A 25,518-nucleotide genomic window follows, 5' to 3' on the forward strand; every position below is an offset into this window, starting at 1 on the left:
AAGATCTCCATCTCCTCCATTGACTGTGCACTTCTCATATGTTTTTTGTAGTTCATACAACTCCACGATGTCTGTGGTAGCCCACTGTGCTTCAAGAATATTACCTCTGTGCACCAGAGTTTTTGGCTTAAATAGCGAGCATGGAAAACAATCTTCACACTTATGGTCTATCTGAAGGTAAAACAGATCGAATGGATGTTCATTGTTTAGGGCAAACGCTCTGTGGCAATTTTGACAATCTAAAAGGCGCGCTCATGCTCTAAAATGGCATCTAGGAACCCCAGAGATCCTACACTGACCAGATATTTTCAGATTGCGCAAATACCACCCTCTCCCCAGACAAAACCCTGAAAAGCTTCTCTCCAGTGTCTATCCCAATGCCCTCTCTATATCGCTTTGCATATTTCTTGGAGGTATTCTCGACAAGTAGACGAAAATCTGAAGCTCAGTCAATGCGCCTGTGTATCCAATGGCGGGAAAGAATCTAAAATGGAGGGCACGCATAAGGGCATTGTGAAATTAGGGTCGACGTCATACAAGGCAGGTCTTAAGAAATCAACTCGAAAACTCACTATAGCGAGTCCGATTTTATCAGTGCAAGTTATTTTTAGGAACTACCAGCCTGGTCTGGCGAGAGACTCCAGCTGACAAAAAACAGGTGTTCTTTTAATTCAGAAAGTGAACGAGCAATACAGGTGCCTTTAAATCTCATTTCATCGGCTGTGCATTCAACAACATAGGTCTGATATCAGGTAATGTGTTCTTACAAATTGCACCTTATTTTATTTTTATTCTGGAGACTATTTACAAAATCCTCTAACTATGCAGTCAGGGAAAGAAAAGTGAAGTTAACTGTCTAACAATCGTGCTGTGTAAAATGAAAGGCTATTTTTCTGTGTTTTTTGTAACACATTTACAAAGCTTGCAAATGAACGGTTTGAACACCAATATTTCATTAAATAACTTGCATATGAACTGATCAAATACAAATATTTCAAAATATATTTCAGTAGTTGGGAAACCAAATTTTTATTGTAAAGTTAGATGGAAACAAAGATTTTAATAGAATAAAAACAATCAGAACACTTTCCTTGGTGAATATTAGCTAAAACCCCATCTCAACATTATTAATTCTATGCTATATAGTTTTATCAGAAACTCCAAGAAAGTTTGTGACCATTTCAATAGAAATAGGTTGTCTGTAAATGGCAGCGTACTACCACATCATGCTTTAGTTATCTATTTATTAAAAGTAAGAGTTTTTAAGCATTGACTAGGAAACATTCCTGCCCTGATGACAATGTTATTAGTGAACTACAAGGCAAGTCAGCGATCATGTGTACCCAATACGTGAGCTAGTTTTTGTATTATACATGGAGCAAAAGATTAGTCTATTAAATAAAACACAAGCGTTTTGTGCAGCAGACATGCTAAACTCATATTTGAAGGATCTGGGTGACAGAAATAAAATATTTGCCTACAATACCAATTTGAGACCAGTTTATAGTTCAAGCGCATTACAGTTAGATGGAGTAGATTATTCAAAGTCACTGGTAAAATATTTATGATCCCCACTTGCTAACCAAAGAAAATGTTTACTAGACAAGACACAACCATTAGATAGCGACATTGTGCAAAGCATGTGGACCAAAAAGATTTCATGCTACAAAAGTTCTAGATTCTATCAATCATAGATTTCATGGTGCTAAACCTCTAGATCTATCATAAATCATTATTTTACTAATAAGATCCTGGACATCTGAATCAAACATTCATTATTTGTTATCATTTATTGCTGTTTGTCATCTATGGAAATTGTAATATTATAAATAATTAGCTAAGAATTGTTAGAAAGTTGCGATCAGGTACACACTGAATACATTCTGTGTTAGCATTAATTCCCTTGAATTTATGGCTAGTGGGAGCTCTCTTTTTTCTCATTTTTAAAGCAGTAGGCAGGCATCAATTTCAGTGGGTGTGGGCAGGGTGGGGGGAAGCCCAAAGGGAGAGCTACAAACATGGAGTCCGAGGTAAAAGAGCATTTGACGGGACTCACAAGAAATACAGAGGGAAGAGAGCTGGAAAACATGGACTCATGGAGTACTCAAGCAAAAAGAACCCAGCACTGGCAACGTCAATAGGTCTCACATTTGCGAGAGCTACTGGCTTTGTCAATTCCTTTTAGCCATGTCGTTCAGCAGCATCCAATTTGATCATTTCATTACAGTGGGAAGGTGACAGACTTCACAAACTTAGTGTGATGGCCCGTAATCTTGATTTTCGTTCAGTGAAAACTTCATCTGTAAATAGTCAGACCTATTACCGGTCTAAAATCCTCAACCCGGAGGAAAATTTCCTTGACAATAGTGAGGTCTGGAAAGAGCTCATCTCATGTGCTAGTTTGCTGTAGTTTTTGATCTTTATTTGCTAGGACAGAGGTGAAATAAGGTAGAGCTGTGTCAATGGTATTATCCCTGTGTAGATTCAGATCTTCAAAAAAATTAAGCTAGAGTTAGACTAGATTAAGATGTGAATATGTTCAATGTACTGTTTGACAACATTTTATTTTGCCCTGGAGTGGTACATTACATTGATTATATTGACATTAGAAAGAATTCATTTACGTTCTTCCACCAGGCGTTGGAAGGAGGAGTAAGGATGAGTCAGTATATGTTTACATTGTAAGAATTCTTGAGTAACAGTGTAAACACCGTTTTGTTCTCAGTGAAGCTAAGCGAGTTAGGAAGGAGGTGGAGGTTCCAATTGTTCGTGAATTTTCATTTCACCAAGTTTCAGAAAGTGTCATGGTGTCTAAGCTTATGTTTCAGCTGATGATCTGAAGACGTGCAAAAGAAATCTTAATGAGCCAACATAGTTTTCATGATATTTGAATTATGCAATTTCCTATCTCAGTGAATTTATTAATGATTCATCAAAGATTGCAGGCTCCGTGCGTTATTATTCACAAGTTATACTTATTGATTTTTCAACACTCCAGGTACTTCAGACACTTCTAAAATGATTTCCGGAGTTTTGTGATCTTAGAGGAAAGTAACTACTCTAAAATTAATCCTATGATTAGAAACCCATACAAATCGTGCCATGGTTCTATTTCTTTGGGTGGTACTGACCTTGGATTTTGAATACCTTAGGTCAAATTAACAGTAAATGTTTCTTCATCAGACTGACACATTGTTTTTTAGGATGTTTAAATCATCTCAATCTAGACCCATCACTCCAGCTATTCAAATCTATATTAAGGTTGTGGGACATGTCCCGTATGGAGCAGACTTTTTGGGTGACACACAAGCACATAAGCTTAATATAGTTTCAAATGCATTTCTGCAATCTCTGGTGAATATTACCACACTGCTACTATTTTTTGGGGGGATCTGAACATGAAATCCATCTCAGCCTAGGCTAATATTAGAACGTTGCTTTTCTGGAGAAGGCTATGTTGAACAAAGGAATTCTCTCCGCCAAGGAACACCTGGACCTCAGACACCAAAACAGCTGTGTCTCCTGCCACTTCTCCTGCAACACAACCTACAAAAGATCCCGCTTCACTCCTGCTCACAAGACGAAGAACACTCTGCAACCTCTCCACTGCATCCTGCTCAACGCCTGATCACTATGCAAACACGCCACGGAAATCTGGGGCACCTTCATGTCCCTCTCCACGGACATTGTCTTCATGACCAAAACGCGGCTCAACCCCTTCTAGAACCCCAACATCACCACTGTCTCTGCCAAAGGCTACAAGATTATACACCGAGACTGCACCTTCAAACGAGGCGAAGGCATTGCCATCATCTTCAAGGAAACTATCAGATGGAGACAGAAGCAGATGAAAGGGATTACAAGCACCAAAGAGTGAATAGTAGATATAGTTCTACCATAGTGCTAAAATAGTGTATATATGCAGGCATATAAACAAGGCAGTAATCAGGCGTACCCCTACTATGCAAACCATACTCTGCAGGTACCGAGAGTCTGTGTACACAAACTGGACACCCCTCACAGAGATGTCAGACCACTACGTGATGAAGTCTCAGCATGCAGGGGCTCTCTGTGTCAGCTTAAGTGCCTCCTCTGCTAATGTTTTGGGATGCTCTTTATTTCGAATAGAAAGCGTCCTTGTGATGTATGTATAGTTATGTTATGGTTAAGTAGATAGCACTTTTGCCCTGTGGATGAAGATAGAATGACATATGTACATAGTGAGTAAAAGGGTCTTGTACATTGTGATAATGTTAAGCGAAGCTGGGTGTGTAAACAAAGTCGTTTCAGAGAAACTAATCCAACAATGTTGTGCACACAAATATATACAAAAGGTCACAGCAGAAATGTTACTGTGAAAAAGAGGACAATGTAAGAAATGAGCAGCTTTGCTACATAGGCCTAACCCGGACACAGAACACCCACTCCTCGTACTAATTGTCAATATATTAAAGCCATGTAAAAGCCAACAGGCCATAATGAAATAAAACTAAAAAGGTTTTAAACTAGTCTTAACATCATCTAAAAGCAAGCTTCCCTTTAAGTAATTCATAAAACCCTTTAAAAGTCATTTATACTATTTGAAATCCCAAGCACAAGGAAAGCCATGGCGCCTAGATAAAGAAAGGAAAATAGTTTACAATTTTTTTGCTGAAAAACAGGCCAAATAATTCCCACAAACGGAAAAGCCAATTATTTATATGCTCTGAGGGGTAGTCGCAACATCGTTGTTGCAGCCACCCGAAGAAGACGTTCCCAGGGGCACACCTCGTAGCAGGTTTATAGAGCAAAGGTGTTTCCATCCAGTCCCTGCAGCAGCTGCTCAGGGAGGGACTGCATCCTGTAAGCATATTATAGAGCCGGTATCCAGTTCACTAGGTGCCAAAGCATACCAGGGTGGCACGAAGAGTGAGAGTAGATTGTGGCAGAATCTGCTAAGACCCGTTGTTTGGGGGTACTGCTATTCATTTCTTTTAACCTCTTATTACTTTGGCTACATATCTACAATTTTTTAAATTGTTTTAGCATCTATCCTCACTGTTTTTAAAACGTTTACTTTACTTAGCCCATTGCATTTTAAAATGTGTGTGTGAAAGTGATCTTACTTGCACTCGCGGGTACCTGTGCTCGGCTGACAGCCTTCCCGCCCCGGTGCGACGCTGCAGTTAGTGCCGTTGAGTAGAGGGAGTGGAAGGTAGAGCAAAGTACTTCCGCTTTCTGAAGTGGTAGCGGTTAGTAGTCTAGTCTGGGGGGAAAACTAGTTACTTACCTGTACACTATGGTTCTCCAGTATTGATATCTTTCATAGATTCACATGCTTGTATCTTTCTCGTCGTCATGGTGGGAGTCTCACGGTAAAAGAATAACCATAGCAGTAAAAAAGAAACTGCATAGAAAAAAACCCATAGGGAATTATATTGTTTGGTAACCTAACAACATTATTATGTGGTCCAAAACTCAGCCAATCAGCTGCCAGCCCTGACATCACACTCCCCAGCAGAGCCACCATACCTCAGATTTCCAGACCCCAGTGAGAGCCCAGGATGTATCTAGAGATAAAATGGTCTACCTGAGAAACGGGGGAGGCGGGCGGGTCGCATGTGAATCTATGAAAGATATCAATACTGGAGAACCATAATGTACAGGTAGGTAACACGTTTTTACTCCAGTATTGAATCTTTCATAGATTCACATGCTTGTATCAGAATAGAGAGCAGTACTTATACCAAATTGTGTTTACAAGATAGAACCCCCTATTCTTTCAGGGCTCTGCTCCTCAACACTAGGATATTATAAACACCTAGAACCAAGCAAATATTAAAGACCAAGCAATGAAAAAATGTATCCAATGATAACATCTATCTATCTATATATATATATATATATATATTATACAGTTAATTTTGGATAGAGAATGTGTCCGTTGTTCATAGAGATCAGGTCCTGAATTAGTGGAAACTTTACTCTGGGAGCCACCGACAACTGGAGGAGCTCCGAGAACCAGAACTGTCTCTGCCATGCCGGGGCTATCAGAATTAAATGACATGGTTCCGATCTCATTTTTCGTAACACTCTTGGTATCAGAGGGAATGGAGGAAATGCGTACGCGAACATTCCTGTCCAGCGTAGTAGTGCATTGCCCCAAGATCCCGCTTGAGGGAACCTGCTTGCAAAGTGCTTGCATTTTGTGTTGTGGTGATTTGCGAACAGATCTAACAATGGGATGTCCCACTGACGAAACACTCTCAGAAGTTGACTTTGAGCCAATTCCCACTCGTGGGAAACACTGGCTGATCTGCTTAGGATATCTGCCCTTGTGTTGTGCACTCCTGGAACGTGCTGGACCTAGAGAGAGATGTTGTGCAGCAGTAGCCATTTCCAAATCTCTTGAGCGCGTTTCGATAAGAGCTTTAATTTGGTACCCCCTTGTTTTAATAGGTAAAATATTGTCGTCGTACTGTCTGTCCTGACTAGTACTGTTGAATCGTGGATTCTGGGGAGGAAAGCCTGTAAACCCAAGAATACTGCTTTTAGCTCAAACAAGTTCATATGAAGTTGAGCTTCGTGGGCGGACCAATGTCCTTGTATTTCGAAGTCCTGGAGGTGTGCCCCCCAACCTTGAAGTGATGCGTCTGTCGTCATAACATAACTGGGACGTTGAGGTTTGAAGAGCAGACTTTTGTTTAATATTTTCTGATCCTCCACCATGACACGGCTGCCTGAATCTGATGAGTGATGGTGATCTGATCTTCGAAGGACCCTCAGGATTGCACCCATTGCTTGTTGAAAAGCTCTTGGAGAGGCCTCATGTGTAACCAGCAATTGGGAAGCAAGGGGATACAGGAAGACATCATCCAAAAAAGGACTTGAAGATTCTCAATGTAGAGCACTTTCTTGTTTGCAATTTTGATGCCAGGTTTAAGATTCTTTGAGTACGCTCATCTGAAGGATACGCTTTTACTTCCTTTGTGTGAAGCATGGCTCCTAGAAATTGAAGGGATTGTAAAGGAATGAGAGACGATGTTTCTAAGTTGATCCGCAGTCCCAGACAACGGAAGAGATCCATGCAGCATTGTAGAGAGTGCAGGGCGTCCTGGTATGATGCACCTTTTATGAGCCAGTCGTCCAGATACAGATAAATCTGGTGACCTTGTAGACTCAGGTGCGCTGCTACTGGCGCCATGCACTTTGTGAAGACCCCTGGCACCGATTTTAGACCGAAGGGTAAGACCTTGAATTGGTAATGGCGCCCTGCCACCATGAAAAGCAGATACTGCCTGTGTTTGATGTGAATCAGGATATTAAAATCGGCATCTAAGTGGTCTAAAGATGACATGTAGTCTCTTTTGCGTAGCATCAGGAGTATTTCCTGAAGTGATAGCATACGAAAGGATATCTTTCTGATGAATTGGTTTAAACCTCTCAGGTCCATTACCTGCCTCCATTTGAACGTCATCTTTTTCTTTATCAGGAAGAAATGCAAGTAAAATCCTTTCCCTCGCTGTTGAGGTGGAACTTCCTCTATCACCTTTTTCATAATAAGAGACAATATTTCTGCCTTGAGGGCTGAAAGATGTTGCTTCCTGAGAACAGGTGGTTGATTCGGGGGCTTCTGTATAAATTCTAAGGTATGGCCTTGATGTATCACGTCCAGTACATATCTGTACGTTGTTATCGACAGCCATTGTTGATAAAAAAAGAGAGGCAACAATCATTTTTGAGGTGTGACAAGGTGGCGGGCGCCTTGGTAAAGTCACTGTCTCTGATTGGATTGCTGCGATTTTCCTCTCGCAGTAGTGTTCCCTCTGAATTGCTGCTGGTAGGAAGTGTTTGAAGAACGAAACTGCTGATTGTTCGAAAACTGGGGGTATCCCTATTGGACTGGTACGAAGATCTCGGATTCTACTGGCCTCTAGAACCTCTCCTCCGAAAGGACTGGAATCTACCTCATTGCAGAGAGCCCAGCGCTAGCACAGTCGGATTTGATTCCTTGGAGAGCATCATCTACATGCTTGCCGAAGAGATTCTCTCTTTGCAAAAAGGCATATCTACAAATTTTGCCTGGACTTCCGGCCTGAATGCAGTGGCCTTTAGCCAGCCTTGTCTCCGGAGTGCCACTGCTCCCGCCATTTGTGTAAACGCCACAGATGAAATATCCAAAGCGATATCGATAGATTCAGAGGCTGCCCTAGCTACATATTGTAAAATGGTGGCATCTTCTTCCTTTTTGTCATCTGGGAGATGAGCTAATAACGGTGCAATGTCCAAACACATTTGTCTATTGTGACAACTGATCAGAGCTGAGCGTTTGAGGCTCTAATCGAAGCCACTGCCATCCCTGCAAAACACTTCCCTGCGCCATACATCAGTCTTTCTTCCTTGTCGGGTGGAGCTGCAGAAGTCGAGACTGGATTTTTGGATTGTCTCTGTGCCGCCTGCATCACTTCTGATTCTGGACGCGGATGCCCAATTAGGCATGCTGGAGAAGACTCTGGGGCCCGATATTTCTTCTCTATTCAGGGCACCAAGGCCGTAACAGAGGCTGGCTTTTTCATTATCTTAAAGCCTTCGCCCCAGATATGATTAATGATAGGAACTGATCTGATAGACTTTCTCGATTCTTCTTTGAAGTCGTATAGGAAACAATCAGTTTCCTGCACCGGTAGCGGAAGATCAAACCTCTTGGAGGCCTTTTCCATAATATCGTAGAATCCTTCAATATCCTGAGGTGGAGAATTTAGTGGCGACGGCGATGGAGACGGTGTCGTAGGCAAGATATATTTATCCCATTCTTCACCTACTGGATTCTCCTGAAGAAGTTCCCCTTCTTCTGACTGGTCTTCTCCATTACTCTCTGCGAAATCATCCCTAATTGTGATTATTGGGGGAGATCGTATCATTTGCACCGTAGGCGGAGGCTGAGCAACCGAAGCTTGAGCTGCAGGTTGATGACCGCCTGAAGTATTCGAGGCAGGGGAGTTAGCGTCTGGAAAACGACGATAATAGTCATTGATCATGTGTTGTAAATCAGTCACTAGAAAAACAGGCATCGAAATGGACTCCATCACATCAACTGTGCTTCCTCTTCCTCTTCATACTCTTATGACTGCTGGAACGACTCATATCTTTTGGAGTCGGATACTGGGTGGTCTTTAACACCTTGGCTGCTGATGGAATTCCCCTCCTGTGCTGAACTTATTGAATTCCCATTGTTCATGACGAGCTCAGCTCGTCATAAGCACACGACCAGTGTACTGCATGACGAGCTGAGCTCGTCATGAGCATGGAAGGGGTTAAAAGAAAAGTCTCCTTGAACCTCCTGGCACTCTTCTTCATCTGTGTCCTGGCTCCTGATTTGTAGCTGTGAGGGACTATAGGCTACTCCAAACGACCCTTCATCCTCCGATTCTTGTAAAACTAGCAGATTTGATTGAGGCAGTGGAGACATTTTTGTCCAAGTAGTAAATTCTGTGGTTTTCTTGTCCGTCGACGAGCCAGTCGATGGTGGAAAAGTCCTGATAGAGTTCAATGAATTTGACATTGGTGACTTAAAGCTAGTCGTCGACAGAGCTCCCGTCAGTACTCCCGTATACGAAGTCGACAACGAAGAAATTAGAATTATCGTCGTTGATGTATTCGTCAACGGTGTCGATGAAGTCATCGTAGACGGTGCTGTCAACAATGTTGACGACGTTCTCCCCGTCGACGGAGTCGTCAACGAACCTTTCTTCGACGGCGTTGTCTTTGTCACTGACGTCGACGCCGCTGTCGTCGTCGAGATTGTTATCGACTAGTACATAGTCGACGGTGTCGTCTATGTTTTGACAGGAACAAGCGCCGGAGACGCCCCAGTCTTTGTCGACGGGGCTGAGGACACTACCCTCGACTCTGAAGACTTCTTTAGCGGTGTAGGAGGTAGAGAAGATAAAAACGACACCTTGTTTTTTTGCTGTTTAGCCTCCACTTTCTCTTCAGACTTCCGCTTTTTATAAGATTGAGTTTTTGAATCCTCTTCTGAGTCAGTTTCTGAGGTGGCCTACTTTTTCTGAAGCCACAACAGTAAACGTGCCTCTCTGTCCTTTAAAATTGTAGCCGAAAAAGTTCTGCAGTGCTTGCTGTCCTTAGGCACATGTATTGGATGTAGACAGTACAAACAATCTTTGTGGGGGTCTCCGGGACAAAGTCTGGCATTCCCACAAAATCTTCAGGGCCTGAAAAGCCTTTTTTCGAGCTTTCAGCCATTTTTAGATACAAGATGGAAAACAGTAGATGAAAAAACTTGCAAATAGATAGGTCAAAAGTTCACTCAGGAACAAACTGAGCATGGCTCAGGGAAACTCCTTCTCACACGAAGGCGATTGGAAATCTGAGGTATGGTGGCTCTGCTGGGGAGTGTGATGTCAGGGCTGGCAGCTGATTGGCTGAGTTTTGGATCACATAATGATGTTAGCTTACCAAACAATATAATTCTCTATGGGTTTTTTTCAATGCAGTTTCTTTTTTACTGCTATGGTTATTCTTTTACCACGAGACTCCCACCATGACGACGGGGAAGATACAAGCATGTGAATCTATGAAAGATTTAATACTGGAGAAGAGAAGCTACTTAGTGTGCATGCCAGAGCGGACGTGCAGCGGTGAGAGCAGATTGTGGTAGAATCTGCTGAGACCCGTTGTTTAGAGGTACTGCTATTAATTTCTTTTAACCTCATTACTTTGGCTCTGTGTCTACAATTTTTAAAATAGTTTTAGCATTTATCCTCACTTTTTAAAAAACTTTTACCTTACTTAGCCCGTTGCATTTTAAAACGTGTGTGTGTGTGAAAGTGATCTTACTTGCACTCGTGGGTACCTATGCTCAGCTGACAGCTTTCCCGCCCAGGTCCGACGCTGTAGCTATTGCCGTTGAGCGGAGGGCGCGGAAGGTAGAGCCAAGTACTTCCGCTTTCCGAAGTGGTAGCGGTTAGAGGTCTAGTCTGTAGGGAAGAGAAGCTACTTAGTGAACATGCCAGAGTGGACGCGCAGCGGGCAAGCCACTGGTGCGCCGAAGGCAAGCCCGTCTGCCCACGTCCAGACGGGACCCGGGGCCAGAACTCCTGCACGAACCGAACTAGCCCGCAGTTATACCGGCAAACAGTTACACGCACTATGTACCCCCCTTACAGAAATGAGCAAGCATAGCATATTGGCAGGGAACATGCGTTATAACTGTAGTCACTTCCCTTTTACGACAGAGACAAGCTTGAAACGGAGAGAGACCGGTCAGAAGTTAAGACTCTCTTTGACTAACTGTAGATCCATGAGGAGACAAACACGAAATTCAAGACTATTTGGTAGATGTTCAGCCAGATGTGTTATTTATTACGGAAACCTGGCTAAATGAGGATTCTGCTCCAGAAATTCTCGAAGCCCTTCCTAATAATTATGGAATAATTAGAGTGGATCGGCCTACGAATAGGGGAGAAGGGATTGCTATTATTCACAGGCTATCTATTCAGTGTACCCTAGAGCTCACAAACATTGAGGATAGCGAAGCTGGCATCTTCTCTATTATGGCATCCACAAATTACATTATAAAGGGGTTTCTGATTTACAGGCCCCCTGGGCCCTCCACGCGGTTTGCATCTAGCATTATTGAGCAATTGATTCAACCCGCATTGCGTTGTGAGAAACTGCTGTTGTTGGGGGATTTGAATCTTCATTTTGATGAATGGTCAAACACTGGTGTGCAAGAGATCTGACAGGAACTGGCTGCTCTCCAGTTGACACTTAAATCGGTGCTCCCTACCCACCAACTAGGCCACCTATTAGATCCGATTTTTGCCAATTGGGCTCCTTAGAAATTGAGCCCCCGGTCCCTGTCCCGTGGTCTGATAATTTTGTGGTTCCCTTCAGCGCCTTGCTGACTCAGTCTCATTTACCGAAGAAGTCAGGCACCAAGAAAAAGCATAGGAAGTGGGTTAAGTTTTCACTAGCTAACTTCAATCTGGCCTTACTACAGGGCGGACCACCTGGCGGTACAGATATTGACTCTGCCTGCGACACACTTGACAAACGTATCGTGGAGGCATTACATAGTAATGCTCCATGGTCCTCGAGAGAGCCTGGTAGACAATTAAAATCTGCACCTATGGTTTAGTAGTTCGCTTAGAATAGCTAAATCAGCCTGTAAGCGCCGTGAAAGAGCATGGAGGAGAAATTTCTCAGATCTTAGGAAAAGTGAATACAAATCCAGTCTGACAAACTATCACTCTCTCATTAGGAAAGCTCGGGCCACCTACTATAATGAGAGGATCGGGATAGCTGAGAACTCGTCTAAGGAACTTTTCACTATCTTTAAAGAGATCTTGTCACTAGCAAGAACCACAGCTCCTACCATCAGCTCAGTGGATTCCTGCAATTTGGTGGCAGACTTCTTTGCGGAGAAGGTGGGAAAGGTTTATTCTACCTTCCCTGACGCAGCACGTAACGTGCGCTTGGATAGTGTGGAGAAGTGTGGCTCAAATGGTTAGAGCGGCAGACCCTGATCGAGAGGTCTGGTCCGGGACAAAGGTTCAATACCCGCCTCAGCGGGTCTTGGGCTCAATTTCCTCGGACCTGAAAATTCTCGCCTCGGTGTCTATTCTAATCATGGGTCCCACTCTGCAACTTTGGGCAATAGCTTGCTTAATCTCCACAACAGCCCCTACTGCGCTGGGATGCCTGGCTTCACCTTGGGGGTGCCCAGGAGTGGACATTCCACAGGAAAAAACCAGGAAGGGTCCCTAAGCGGTATACGGACTGCGCCGGGACACCACGTTGGAGGTAGCTGTGCGCTTTACAAATGGCATTTACATTTACATTTACATAGTGATGGGATATCCAACACAGCAGAGGCGGTATGGTATGTCTTTGTGAATTTGTAGTCCCCTCATGTGACACTCTCAATAATGTAGCCTTGAGCATTGAGTCATGCTCACCTAGAGCGCCATCGAACCCTAAGGTGCTAAGAGGGAGCCTATAGGTACTAGAGCCTTATATCAGACACCTCCTTGAGCTCTCTTTTACCTCAGGAACTGTCCCTAAAAGATGGAAAGAGGCAATCGCCACCCCCATTAAAAAAGAAACTGAATGTTAGCATGAGCAAACTGGAGAATCTACGCCCAAACTCACTGCTGCCATACTTTGCCAAAATAGCAGAGAAGGTGGTTAACATCCAATTGACAGCTCACATCAGTAAACATAGCTTACTTCACCCCACTCAATAGAGCTTTAGTGCATCTTATTCTACTGAATCAGCACTGCTCCTTTCTACAAAAATCATACGCAAATATGTAGATGAGGGACAGGCAGTTGCCTTAGGCCTATTACACCTCAGTGCAGCGTTCAACACTGTTGCCCATCACACATTACTCCAGCGCCTCAGGAAAGGAGGTTTGGCTGGTCGAGTCATGGAATAGCTGGGGTCCTTCTTATACGATCATAGTTTCCAGGTGTCTCAGGAACCCTACCACTCCAAAGTATCCAGCTGAATCAAGGGGTCCCACAGGGCTCTACACTCAGCCCCACCCTTTTTAATCTCTACATCCCCCCCCCCCCTGGCAGAGATTATTGAAAAATGTGGCATCAGTGTTGTCTCATATGCTGATGACACACAACTGGTGATGTCCCTAACACAAGCTCACAAGAAGGCACCCATTAATTTCTCGACGTGCCTACAAGATCTAGCGTCCCGGATGGCTAACAACTGCCTAAAACTTAATGGTAACAAAACTGAAGTGCTAGTGATAGGCAAAGCATCCTTGAGCATGGTGGCCTCAGACATTGGAACCAACCCCTTCCCCTAGTGATCAGGTAAAGAACCTAGGGATGTGGTTGGATACCAAACTTTCCTTCGAGAACCACACCAGGCTGTTGACGGGAACATGTTTTAGTGTTCTGTAAGGACTCCGGAAGACTCTAGATGTACTTCGTGTTACATCGATGAAAACTATGGTCCCCGCTTTGGTGACGTCACGCTTGGACTATGGGAACGCCCACTACTTGCGAGCTAGTACCAAATGTGTACAGAGACTCCAATGCATCCAGAATGCAGCGGCTCGTCACGTCCTAATGCTACCCAGGATAGATCCTTCCAACAAGGTCCTAGCTTCCCTTCACTGGCTACCGGTAAGGGTACAAATTCTTTTTAAAGCTGTGTGTGTCAGCCACCGCATCCTACAGAGAAGAGGGCCCACCTATCTGCATGACCTACTTACCCCATACTCTGCGACCCGTCGATTGAGATCAAGTGGGACGGGGCAGGGTAGTATTTCAACCATCAGAAGAGCAAGGATGGGCGGTCGCACCTTCCGCTTTTTAGCAGCCAAACATTGGAATAAACTCCCTGCAGGGCTCCGGCTGGAGTCTTCGGAGAGAGTCTTAGGAAAAAGCTATAAACCTGGCTCTTTCCCTCTTTAAGCCCCCTGTAAAATTTCTCTCTTTTACACTACTGCCCTGAACTTGGTTTTTCTTTTTGCCGCAGCGCGGGGACACACTATTTAGTGTAGCCATGCGCTTTATAAACTTGTTTATTATTATTATTATTATTTATCAACAATGGAATACACTAGAGATATCTTACCCATGGCCATTCAAGGGGTCCATCGGTATTTCAATTCTACTTGATGCATTAAAAATGTCTTATGGTTTTTTATGGAAATCTAACTATATTTATTTATTTAATTTATTTATTTATTTATTTAATTATTTAAGGTTTTTATAGAGCGCGTAGTCACCCGAGAGTATCCCAGCGCTATACCTAGTAATCAAGAGGAGAAGGAGTGCAGGAAAATTGGAGGGTTTAGGGGAAGAGAAGGGTTTTGAGCGATTTCCTGAAGCGGAGGAGGTTTGGTTCTGTTCTAAGTTTCAGAGGAAGCGCGTTCCAATGCTTCGCTGTGTGCACCGAGAAGCGGCGACCTCCTGCGTGGGCTTTTTTCACTCTGGGTACCACTATGTGGTTTTCGTGATCCGATCGGAGTGATCTGGTAGGTCTATAGGTGGTAATACAGTTTTTGAGGATTGGTGGGCCTTCGTTGTGGAGCAGTTTATGAACCAGGCAGGGGGCCTTGAATACCACTCTTTCCCTGACCGGCAGCCAGTGCAGTTTCTTCAAGGCGGGTTCGCTGATGCTCTGGCCGGGGTGTTCGTGAGCAGCGGCATTCTGGATTTTCTGTAGGATATGAAAGGTGGCTTCGGGGGCTCCCAGATAAATGGCGTTACTGTAGTCCAACCTGGACACAATCAGGCCTTGGATCAACAGTTTCCGGGAGTTAAAAGGAAGCAGGGGGAGCACTTTCCTACATGACCTAAGAAGGCCGAAACAGACGCCGGCCGTCTTCTTTGCCTGCGTTCTAAAGGTGAGATCTTTTTCTAACCATATTCCCAGGCTCTTGACCTCCGTCTTGGGGGTAGGGGGTTCACCAAGACAGGCGGGCCAGATGTCAGGGGGTAGAGAGAGCCCTTTTTGTCCCAGGAGCAGAACTATATTAATAAATATGCCTAAATATTCACCTAGTGTAATGTTATAACCTATCTTAACCCTCCACTGGTTTGCCAAAACACCTGCAAACAAATGGAATGCTGAAATCCCACTTTTCAATGGCCTGCGCAGTGTTGTGAACACAAAACCCTTACATACAACACTCAATGCTTAGGTCTGTGAAGAAAAAGTCTCCTGGCCACTTGCATTGAAGTACACAGCCCTAGTTAGGGGTTAGCAGAGATAATGATCCACTCCATCCTGAGCAGTACATTTAAAAATCAGCATAGCGTAAGGATGGGTGGGTGGACCAGATAAATCTTTCAGGAGTAGCCTGCAGTTTCTCTCCACATTCCAACATAGCTGATTAACATAAAAGCTGCAACATGCAAGAACAAACAAAAGTGTCCTTTACAATAGGATGTGCCAACACCAGTGCTCATTCTTTTGCAAGTAAGGTACCAACTATCTCCCGTTGCCACATTTAAAGAAGCTAAGAGGACAGGGAGTTAAGGCCGAAGAGCTCTAATCAACTTAAAAGCAAGACTTCTAAGCAACTGACAGACATTCGAAAATAATCAAAAAGGGGAAGAAACACCAGGCAACCTCAGATCTGCATAAACATTCTAAAGGAAGTAAAGATAGACAAGAGAAAGTACAAAGAGAACCAACAACACAACCATTCCCTAGTCTGACATGGAAAAATAGCTATTCAGGTTAAATACTATTAGAGAACCAGATAAATACTTTCGCTGTACCACAGCAGTTTTGGATCAACTGGATTGTTGGGAATTGTGGGAATTCTTCTCCAATCCTACCAATTAGACTATCTATTCCACGGAGCACTTCTAAACACAGTATTTCACACCTGCTTAAGGGGAGACGTTTTTGCTGCAGGGCTAGTGGCATTAAAGGTCGACACCTAGTTCTGTGTAGTCTATGCCTGTTTTTTTTATACTTTTCTTTAAGTATTTTTTTTTTGTTTCTTAATATTTTAGAGTTGCTTCGAAATCTTAACAGTTATGAAACTGATTAGCTGTTATGACATTGATAATGATGCTTATGGTGAAAGGTTATAAATTCGAAAATTTCATGCCAGGTACAAACATAAAAGAATAGTTTTACAGTTTTAAAATATGGCATGAGCAGAAAATTGAGCAACATACATATTTGTTGAACAAAACAAGCAGAAGGAATGTGTTACTTACTTGTAACTGCAGTTATCCAGTATTGGTATCTCTCAGACTCACATGCCTGAATCATTACCCGTCGTCGGGATGGGAGTCCTCGGTAAATAAAGTAATGTCTCATTAGACATATAGAGTAATAGGCCAAGGGCCTCACATTAGTAACATATACATGTCCTTTTGTAAAAAGGACCAAACTTTGGAGTAGAGCCAATCAGCTATCACCACTCTCTGGAACTTTCCTGGAAGGAGCTTTAGTCGCTCAGATTTTCATAAGCACAGTGCTAATTAATTGTATTCCTGAGAGAGCTAGGTGAGCCCTTCCAAGGGATGTGGGTGGTTTCCATGTGAATCTATGAAAGATACCAATACTGGATAACTGCAGTTACATTTAAGTAACGCATTCCTTATCCAGCATTAGGGTATCTTTCTTAGATTCACATGCCTGAATCAATGTAGCAAGCAATGATCAGCACATTTCAGATAGTACAGTATATACGAATTCCCCAGACAACAACATATCAATGTGAAACATAGAAAGTACCAAATTGCACTCAAAGAGAATACTAAGGAACACAATAAAGAAATATGCGTATAGAAGAAAGGATGGTGAGATGAAGAGAAAGGCTCACCTCTAATGAAATCGATGACGGAGCACCGCTTGTCCAACTGCAGCATCCTTCATGAGTTCTGTATCCAGGCAGTAATGCTTGGTAAATGTATGCGGCGTCTTCAATGTTGCCGCTCTGCAGATATCTGTAATGGGGCACACCTGCAAAGAGGGAGAAATCGCCCTAGTGGAATGGGCTCGAACCTTGGAACGCAGGGGTTGCCCCGCTTCCTGGTGACAGAAAGTAATAGCTGCAGAGATCCACCGAGAGATACTTTGTTTAGTGAGTGGAAGACCTTTCCTAGGTCGACTTTAAGCCACAAAGAGCTGGTTGGATTTGCGGAATGTCTTTGTCCTGTCCATGTAAAATTTAAGGCAGCGTTTAAGATCCAGAGAAAGTTCAGTTCTTTCTGCCGCAGTTTGATGATTTGGAAAAAAGGATCGTAAGACTATAGGTTCATTGAGATGAAAGTCTCACGGGACCTTAGGCACAAATTTAGGATTTGTTTGTAGTATAACCCTGTTGTGTTTGAACTGAAGGAAAGGGTCTTGAATTGAAAATACATAAAGCTCACTTACTCGCCTTGCCGAGGAAAGGGCTAGAAGGAGCACCGTTTTCCAGGAAAGATATTTAAGATCAGCTCTGTGTATCGGCTCAAAAGGGTGTTTCATAAGCTGAGCAAGAACTGTGTTGAGTTGTCAAGTGGGAGGTAAAGACTTTACAGGAGGGAATGTCCTGAATAGGCCTTTGAGAAATTGTTTAATCAACCTATTAGACCAAAGAGAAGGGCCTGCAGAGGATCTTCTGAAACGGGATATTGCTGCAAAGTGTACTTTTAATGCAAGCGTGAGCAAGATCTGAATTCGCCAGATGGAGAAGGTAAGGCAATATTTGTCCCAGTGAAGATGAAAGAGGGTGTATCTTCTTTGACTTCCACCAGATGCAGAACCGCTTCCATTTTAAGGAATATGTTTTGTTAGTACTGTCGGCTCAAGCCCGGAGGAATGTCTAGGCCATGGACTTCTCTGAACTCAGGAGCCAAGCCAATAATTTGAGAGATGCTGTATCCTGATGTTGGACTTGTTGCTGGTTCTTTGTGAGGAGAGAGGGAAACGGTTTCAACGGGATCGGTGGTTCCAGAGTGAGAAGATGAAGCTCCGTGAACCAATGTTGGCGCGGCCATGCTGGAGCTATCAAGATGAGCGTGCAAGGTTCCGCTTTCAACTTCCTGAGGACCCTGGGAAACAGGGGAATTGGTGGAAAAGCATATGCAAAGACGTTGAACCATGAAATCGAAAAGGCATTCCCTAAAGATCCCCTTTGGGGATGCCAGCTTGCGAAGTGTTGGCATTTGGCGTTCTGCTTGGTAGCAGATAGGTCCAAGAGAGGTGTGCCCCATTGAGAGAATATGCGGTTAAGAGTCCGCTGATTCAATTCCCATTCATGGCACGTTGTTTGTTGCCTGATTAGTGAGTCAGCAAGAATGTTGTCTGTTCCTGGGACATATTCTGCTCGAAGGGAAATGTTGTGATGAAGTACCAGTTCCAGATTTTTGGTGATTTGTGAGTGTGTGTCAGAGAACGAGTACCTCCCTGCTTGTTCAGATAGTGCATTGTCGTGGTATTGTCCGTCCGGACAAGCACTAGCGAATTATTTATCCTGGGAAGGAAAGCTAGAAGCGCCAGATAGACAGCTCGCAGCTCAAGTAGATTTATGTGCAAGCTTCCGTTCGTAAAGTGACCACTTTACGCTGATCTGGAGTTCTTGGAGGAAAGCTCCCCAACCTTCCAGGGACGCATCTGTTGTGATGGTATGTGGAGAAGCTGGAAGCAAGAAAGGCAAGCCTTGAGAAAGATTTTGAGGGCAAGTCCACCACTGTAGAACTGTGACCATTTGAGGGGTCACCCGGATTACATCGTCAAACTACCATTCGCATTGGACCCATTGAGCCGATAGCGCTTCTTGGAGAAGGCGCATGTGGAAGCAAAAGTGAGGAATTAGTAGAATGCAGGAAGACATCATTCCGAGAAGGGATTTGAAAAGGCGCACTGAGAGAGACTTTTTGAATTTTATGTGAATTGCCAAGTAAAAAAGCCTGTTTTGTCTTTGTCTGGGTCGTGTCAAGGGTAGCACCCAGGAAGGTTATTTGCTGAGAAGGCTGGAGGATGGACTTGTCCTGATTGAGAGTGAGTCCCAAGCGATTGAAAAGCTGCAGACAAGCATTGTAAGACCTGGTTGCGCCTTCTAGAGAGGGTGCTTTGACGAGCCAGTCGTCCAGATATGGAAAGACCTGATGGGGTTGTTGTCGGAGATATGCAGCCACCGGAGAAAGGCATTTCGTAAAAATGGCAGGACATGGAATTGGTAATGTCTGCCCGCCACTGCGAACCTCAGAAACATTTTGTGATTCCGGTGGATAGGGATGTGAAAATAGGCATCTTGAAGATCCAAAGACACCATGTAGTCGTTTGCGTTGAGAAGTTGCAGCACTTCTTGGATGGTAACCATGCGAAACGACTGCTTCTTTAAGAATTTGTTGAGATTTCTCAAGTCTAGGATTGGTCTACATTTCTTCTCCTTTTTACGCACCACGAAAAAACAGGAGTAAAATCCCTTCCCCCGTTCACGAAGAGGAACGCTTTCTATAGCACCCTTCTGGAGCATAAGTGAAAGTTCCAGGAGTAGAAGACGTAGATTTTTGTGAAGCATACATAGGTTGGGGAGGGGTTTGGGGAGGAATTTGAATGTACTCTAGTGAATGTCCAAATTGAACCAGTTGAAGAACCTAAAAGTCTGTTATTTGTTTCAGATTGCGCAGGAAATGGGAGATTGGAAACCAAAGATGCAGGTACACAAACCATGGGAGGTTGATGACTTCAGGATAATCTGCTTGGTCCTCTAGTTCTTGGTTGTCGTAGTCCGAGCTGTCTAGGTACTTGACGTGAAGTTCAGATGGGCTTGTCGTAGTTCTGAACATACTGCCATCGTCAGAATCTTCTTCCTCTTCCAAAAGGTGAGTTGGAGGTAATGGTTGGACCCTACTAGGAGCAGTCAGGGCGGTGTCAGAGTGCGTTATGTAATCTTGAGGTGGACGTACGCACTTTGTAGATTGGATTCGGTGAGGCGCCGACGGGCACCATTGCAGGTAACGTCAACAGAGCTCATGTCGATGGAGCCAACGTCGACTGTGTCGTCGTCGATGGAGTCCTCGTTGACGGAGCCTTCGTCGACGACGGGGTAGACGTCGACAAAACAGTCTTCGTTTACTTAGGCGCCGACACGCTCATCGGCGATCGTAGCGTCGCCGCTGGTTTGGACGGCGACAATGATTTCTTTATTTTTATCGTCGACGATGAAGTCGTTGTCGACATGGACAATGCTGAAGACGCGACAGAGGTTGAGACAGTCGTCGACGAGGTTGCATTCAAAGCTGTAGACGGTGATTTTCTCGTCGTCAAAGCTACCGTCGACGGGGCAGTCGTCGACGAGGTGGAACTAGGCTTCTTAAAGGTATGAAGAACCTCCTGAGGAGAAACCTTTGCTGTTAAAGCCTTAGGATGTGCCTCTGAAGACTTTTTGAGCTCCTTCTTTAGAGGGGGCTGCGACAAAGGTCCTGGAGTAGCCACTCTGGGTCTTTTTTGAGAGGAGTCACTCTGGGTCTTTTTTGAGAGGATTGTAAAGACTTGGAGGAGCTCTCAATCTCCTCAGAAGACAAGGCTTGGTCTTTGTCTTTAAGCCTCTGCAGCCAAATTAAGAGGTGTCCCTCCCGGTCTTTGAGGGTCTTTGAAGAAAAGGTACGACATACCTCACAGTCCTTTGAGGAGTGATCCGGGTAAAGACAGTAGAGACAGTCTTTGTGTTGGTCATCAACATGAAGTCTTTTTGCCACAGGAAGCACAGGGCCTAAAAAGGCCTTTTTTAGGAGTATCTGCCATGAAGAACTTGAGAACTTCACACAGAAGATGGAATTTTGAAGAAAACAATCACTGGAAATTCAGAAACAAGGAAAGCTGAGCAGAGCTCAGTGGAGACTCCCTTAGCACGAGGTGCGGTAGAAAATCTGAGGGATAATGCTCCCTCCAGGAAGGTTCCAGAGGGTGGTGATAGCCGATTGGCTCTACTCCAAAGTTTGGTCCTTTTTACAAAAGGACATGGATATGTTACTAATGTGAGGCTCTTGGCCTATTACTCTATATGTCTAATGAGACATTACTTTATTTATATACCGGGGACTTCCATCCTGACGACGAGGAATGATTCAGGCATGTGAATCTATGAAAGATACCCTAATACTGTATAAGCTGTGTTTAGTAGCAGTGTATCTTTTTTATTTTTAAACAATGGAATTATTAGTCCCATTTAACCAGGTTGGAGAAAGATGGTGAATAAGCAGAGCAAGGATAGCTACACATTTTCTGCTCATTTGAAGCACTTACCTATGAATCATGTTGTGTGAATGCAAATACGCTAGTCCTTGAAGTGCACCATGGGTAATTGCTGCTATTTCGATTTCTTGTAAAGGCTTTTTATGAACTGAAAAGAAACAATATTTTGATCACAATCTTCAATGCATAGTTTAACAACTAATGAACAAGTGCTTTTAAATGTAAGTTTTTCATTCAAGTTATGTTTCTCTAAAAAGTATGCACACCAACACCACAGTATCCACATATGAAGTCATAAGACTAGAGGCAAAAGAGGTGCTTTGCCCGTGTTATGTCTGGTAGCTATTATTTTACACTTCCAAATGCTCTCCATGCGCTGCTTGATAGTACTATGAAAATACCAAGAGACTAAATCTAGGCACAATATATTCAGTGGTTGAGAGGCGAGCGTTCACAATGAGCCTCAATAGGCAGGAGGTAATTAAGTACCACCCTTAACTTGAAGTAGGAAATGATTCTTACTTGTAATATCCTAGTTATTAGACTCATTTGGACCGTTTCAGCGATTTTATAAAATAAGATGAAAGAAAAAAGTTACTCACCTGCAGTACTATCAATACATTCAGATAAGTACCTAGTTATACCAAAGTCAATCGGCTAGCAGGCAACATCTCTATTATGAAGTTAAGCAATCAGGAGACCACACCAAGAAGATATGATGCTCTCAGTTGAGTCCAAGCACACATCATACTACAGCCATAAACTAGACATTCATTTCATCTACCAGTGAAATAAAGAAAACAAAAACACAGGGAGTTTATTATTCATGGGTCATTTTAACCTTGTCTATGTGGCCTGATTTAATTTTAAGTTACACTGCATTTGTTCAGCTGCTCAAAGTGGGCTTTTAAGAACTAGGAACTGTCTTAGTTTGTTCAAAAGACACACATATGTTTATTAGTTTCTCCATATCCTTCAGAGTAGTATTAGAGCCCATGACTGTTGGTTGTGCCGGCTCAAGTTTGGGAGCCATAATTTGTGTACTTTGATAGATGCTTTACCACTCTACTATAATTTTGGGTGGCAAACTAGTTACCTGACCGTCACCATATGCCAGTTTCAACGCAGCTACAGAAGTGAAACTGCTTGACGAATGCGCCTTCAGCACAAGAAAGGCATGAAGGACAGTATGTCTGCGCCCTTATCACACACAGCGACTGGACAAGCTACCCAGGAACTATGCCACATTAAGGTCAAGAACATTTAGTTTCTAATTTGCAGAGCATCAAAGAATTGCGATGGGTCTTTACAAGGTAGAACAAGAAATAAACCCACAATATATCACTTTAAAAAAATGCAAATACCTTTTCAGTGCAACTGAATTTAGTATTTGCATTTAGACAATCCACTTTTAACAAAACCGCTGCAGCACAATTAAGAGAGATGTCCCCACAAGGAATGGCTTCTTACCTGTAATGCCAGTTCTCTCTCAGGAGAATCTCCATTGAAATCATAAGCACTAAAAAGTCCCGCCCATGTGCGGGGATCCAGGAGCCCTGCTTATAATATGTCTTAAGTGTAGATGTTTGCCTTTCTTCAGGAAGGACTGGAGAAACACTTAAGACATAAATGTTTTGCAGCCTAAAAGAAAGGCTACAATAGCCAATTTCTTCAGAATGCATTTAAAAACGGGTAATAAATATATATGTATTGTGAGAAAGTGCCATCTTTCTTGCATGGTATGCCTCCACTTTTTGCTGAACTGCTGATGTGCTTTGACTGAGTGTGCCCTGGGCTCCTGCCAATCAGGTGCCCAGGCCCTGTGTTCCTTCCCTAAAAACTGTATTGAAGCTGAAACCCAATTGGCATCTCTGGAAATATGTCAGCCCCTGGTAAATGGTACCCTAGGTACCTAGGGCCTTGTGAGCAGTGAATACCCCTAAGGGCTGCAGCACTTAGTGTGCCACCCTTAGGGGCCCTGCACCCTGACTCCCACACCCTGCATTGGCAGACTGAGTGTCCTTCTGCAGACCTAAACAAGGAATCGACATGGCACACATCCCTGTGTACCATGCCCACAAACACACTGCCCTGGCATCCATCAGTCACCCCTCTAGCTGGGTGCCCTATGCCAGTGGTGTGGGCACAGGTGCATGAGTCCTGTGCCCCTACAGTACCCAGGGCCATTTCTGAGCACTGTAAGTGCAGTGATGCCATTAACAGATTATGGTGCTGGGAGGTTGTCACTATGAACTCCAAAGCACCATATTGGCCACTGAAGACTGGCAAGTTTGATATCAAACTTCTCAGCACATTAAACCCACACTGATGCCAGTGTGGGATTTAATGTAAAATGCACTACAGAGGGCATCTTAGAGATGCCCCCTGAAACTTAACCTACAATCCACGTCTGGTCTGAGAGGCTGCCTAAGCTGCCACACAGCAGGCATGTTGCTGGACCCCTGGGTGGAGAAACCCCGCTCTCCTGGGCCTGCAACAATGCACATCCTGGGCGAGGTGCTAGGCCTCCTCCCCCAGGATGGGCAGGGGGAATCTTCAAAGGCATACTGCCTTTGTGAGCTTCTCCAGACCACTTGCGGTACTCAGCATTTGGCCCCCACCCATTCTGACACCCACTCAGGCAGGAAGACTGGTGGGAAAACCTATGATAGGAAAGGGGGTGTGCCAGCCTGTGCCAACTCCACCCCTCAGGTGGGAGAGGCGAGGTGAAGCACAACTCCGGGCATCTTGAAAATGGGGAGCCCTGCCCAATTAGAGACAGGCTCCTGCCCCCCTCCCACAGGAGAGGAGTAGAATAGGGGGTGTACTCACCCCAGGACAGGGACCTATTGGTCCCTGTCCTTCCTCTACCTGTAATGCCAATAAATGTAGTATTTAGGGGCACCCTGAACCTTCCTTCCTCAGTTCCCGATTTCGAAACAAGAAAAGAAGACCTGCTGTGCAGCTGCTAACAAGAAGACGACACCAACTGACTTGGCCCCAGCCCTACAGGCCTGTTGATCCTTGATCCTGCTCCTGCTAAAATCCCGGCGTCTCCTGCGGACAACAACCTCGAGAACCCCGGAGGACCTACCTGCCTTGACCCTCTTAGAGACAGGGACTCCCACGAGCAGTGGCTCTGCTCAAACAGCAATACCGCTGGTGCCAGCCAGGAACCGCAAATCCAGCCCACTCTGCACCCGCAGAGCCCGGCCTGTGCCCAAGTGGACAAAAACCCTGAGGACGGCACCGGCGATTATGACCTGGAATCCAGTGCCCAAGGACCCTCCTCGAAGACCCAAACGACGCCTGCAGACTCAGAACCAGGGACCCCTCCTACCGCGACCAGCAGAGGGTAAGATTTCCCGAAGTCCAAAGACACCCGTGCACCCGGCGCCCCCCGGCCTCCTGTGCCCAACTCCAGGTTGCCTACCTACCCTCCAAGATCCCAACTTACCCCTCGAAGTGTTGGTCGCTCCAGAAGATCCACCGTCGCCAGACCTGCAGCCTTTGTTCCATTTTCAAGATCGCCATTGAATAACATTGAACACCCGACGGCTCAAAAGCATCCTGCACCCAGCTGTCCGAGTGCCCCTGACAGTGCAACCTTTGCCCTATCTTACTTCCCCATTTGCCCTGAGCAAGTGACCAGGAGCCCAGCTCCCACAGCCGCGTGGCCTTCTAGCAAGCAGCCACCAGCCCACGGCCACCTGCCTCTCATTGGATAACATTGGGCCTAACTACCTCTGCACCCGGCTGCCCCTGTGCCGCTGAGGTTGTACCAACTGTACCTACCTGACCCTGGGAGACCAGTGAGTCTATGCCCAGAACCTTAT

General features: G+C 44.5%; 1 protein-coding gene across 2 annotated transcripts in view; it reads right to left on the reverse strand.

Annotated features, from left to right (window-relative positions):
* The window catches only part of TAOK1 (TAO kinase 1), a 1,246,355-nt gene that overhangs the window by 802,950 nt on the left and 417,887 nt on the right, over positions 1-25,518 (reverse strand). For both annotated transcript variants that reach the window (XM_086955104.1, XM_086955103.1), the window contains exon 6: positions 21,734-21,830. In XM_086955104.1, coding sequence (XP_086811230.1) covers positions 21,734-21,830 — 97 coding nt within the window. The remainder of the gene's footprint in view (positions 1-21,733; positions 21,831-25,518) is intronic.

The sequence above is a fragment of the Lissotriton vulgaris genome, chromosome 2_1 (genome assembly GCF_964263255.1).
Source record: "Lissotriton vulgaris chromosome 2_1, aLisVul1.2, whole genome shotgun sequence".
Lineage (NCBI taxonomy): Eukaryota > Metazoa > Chordata > Amphibia > Caudata > Salamandridae > Lissotriton > Lissotriton vulgaris.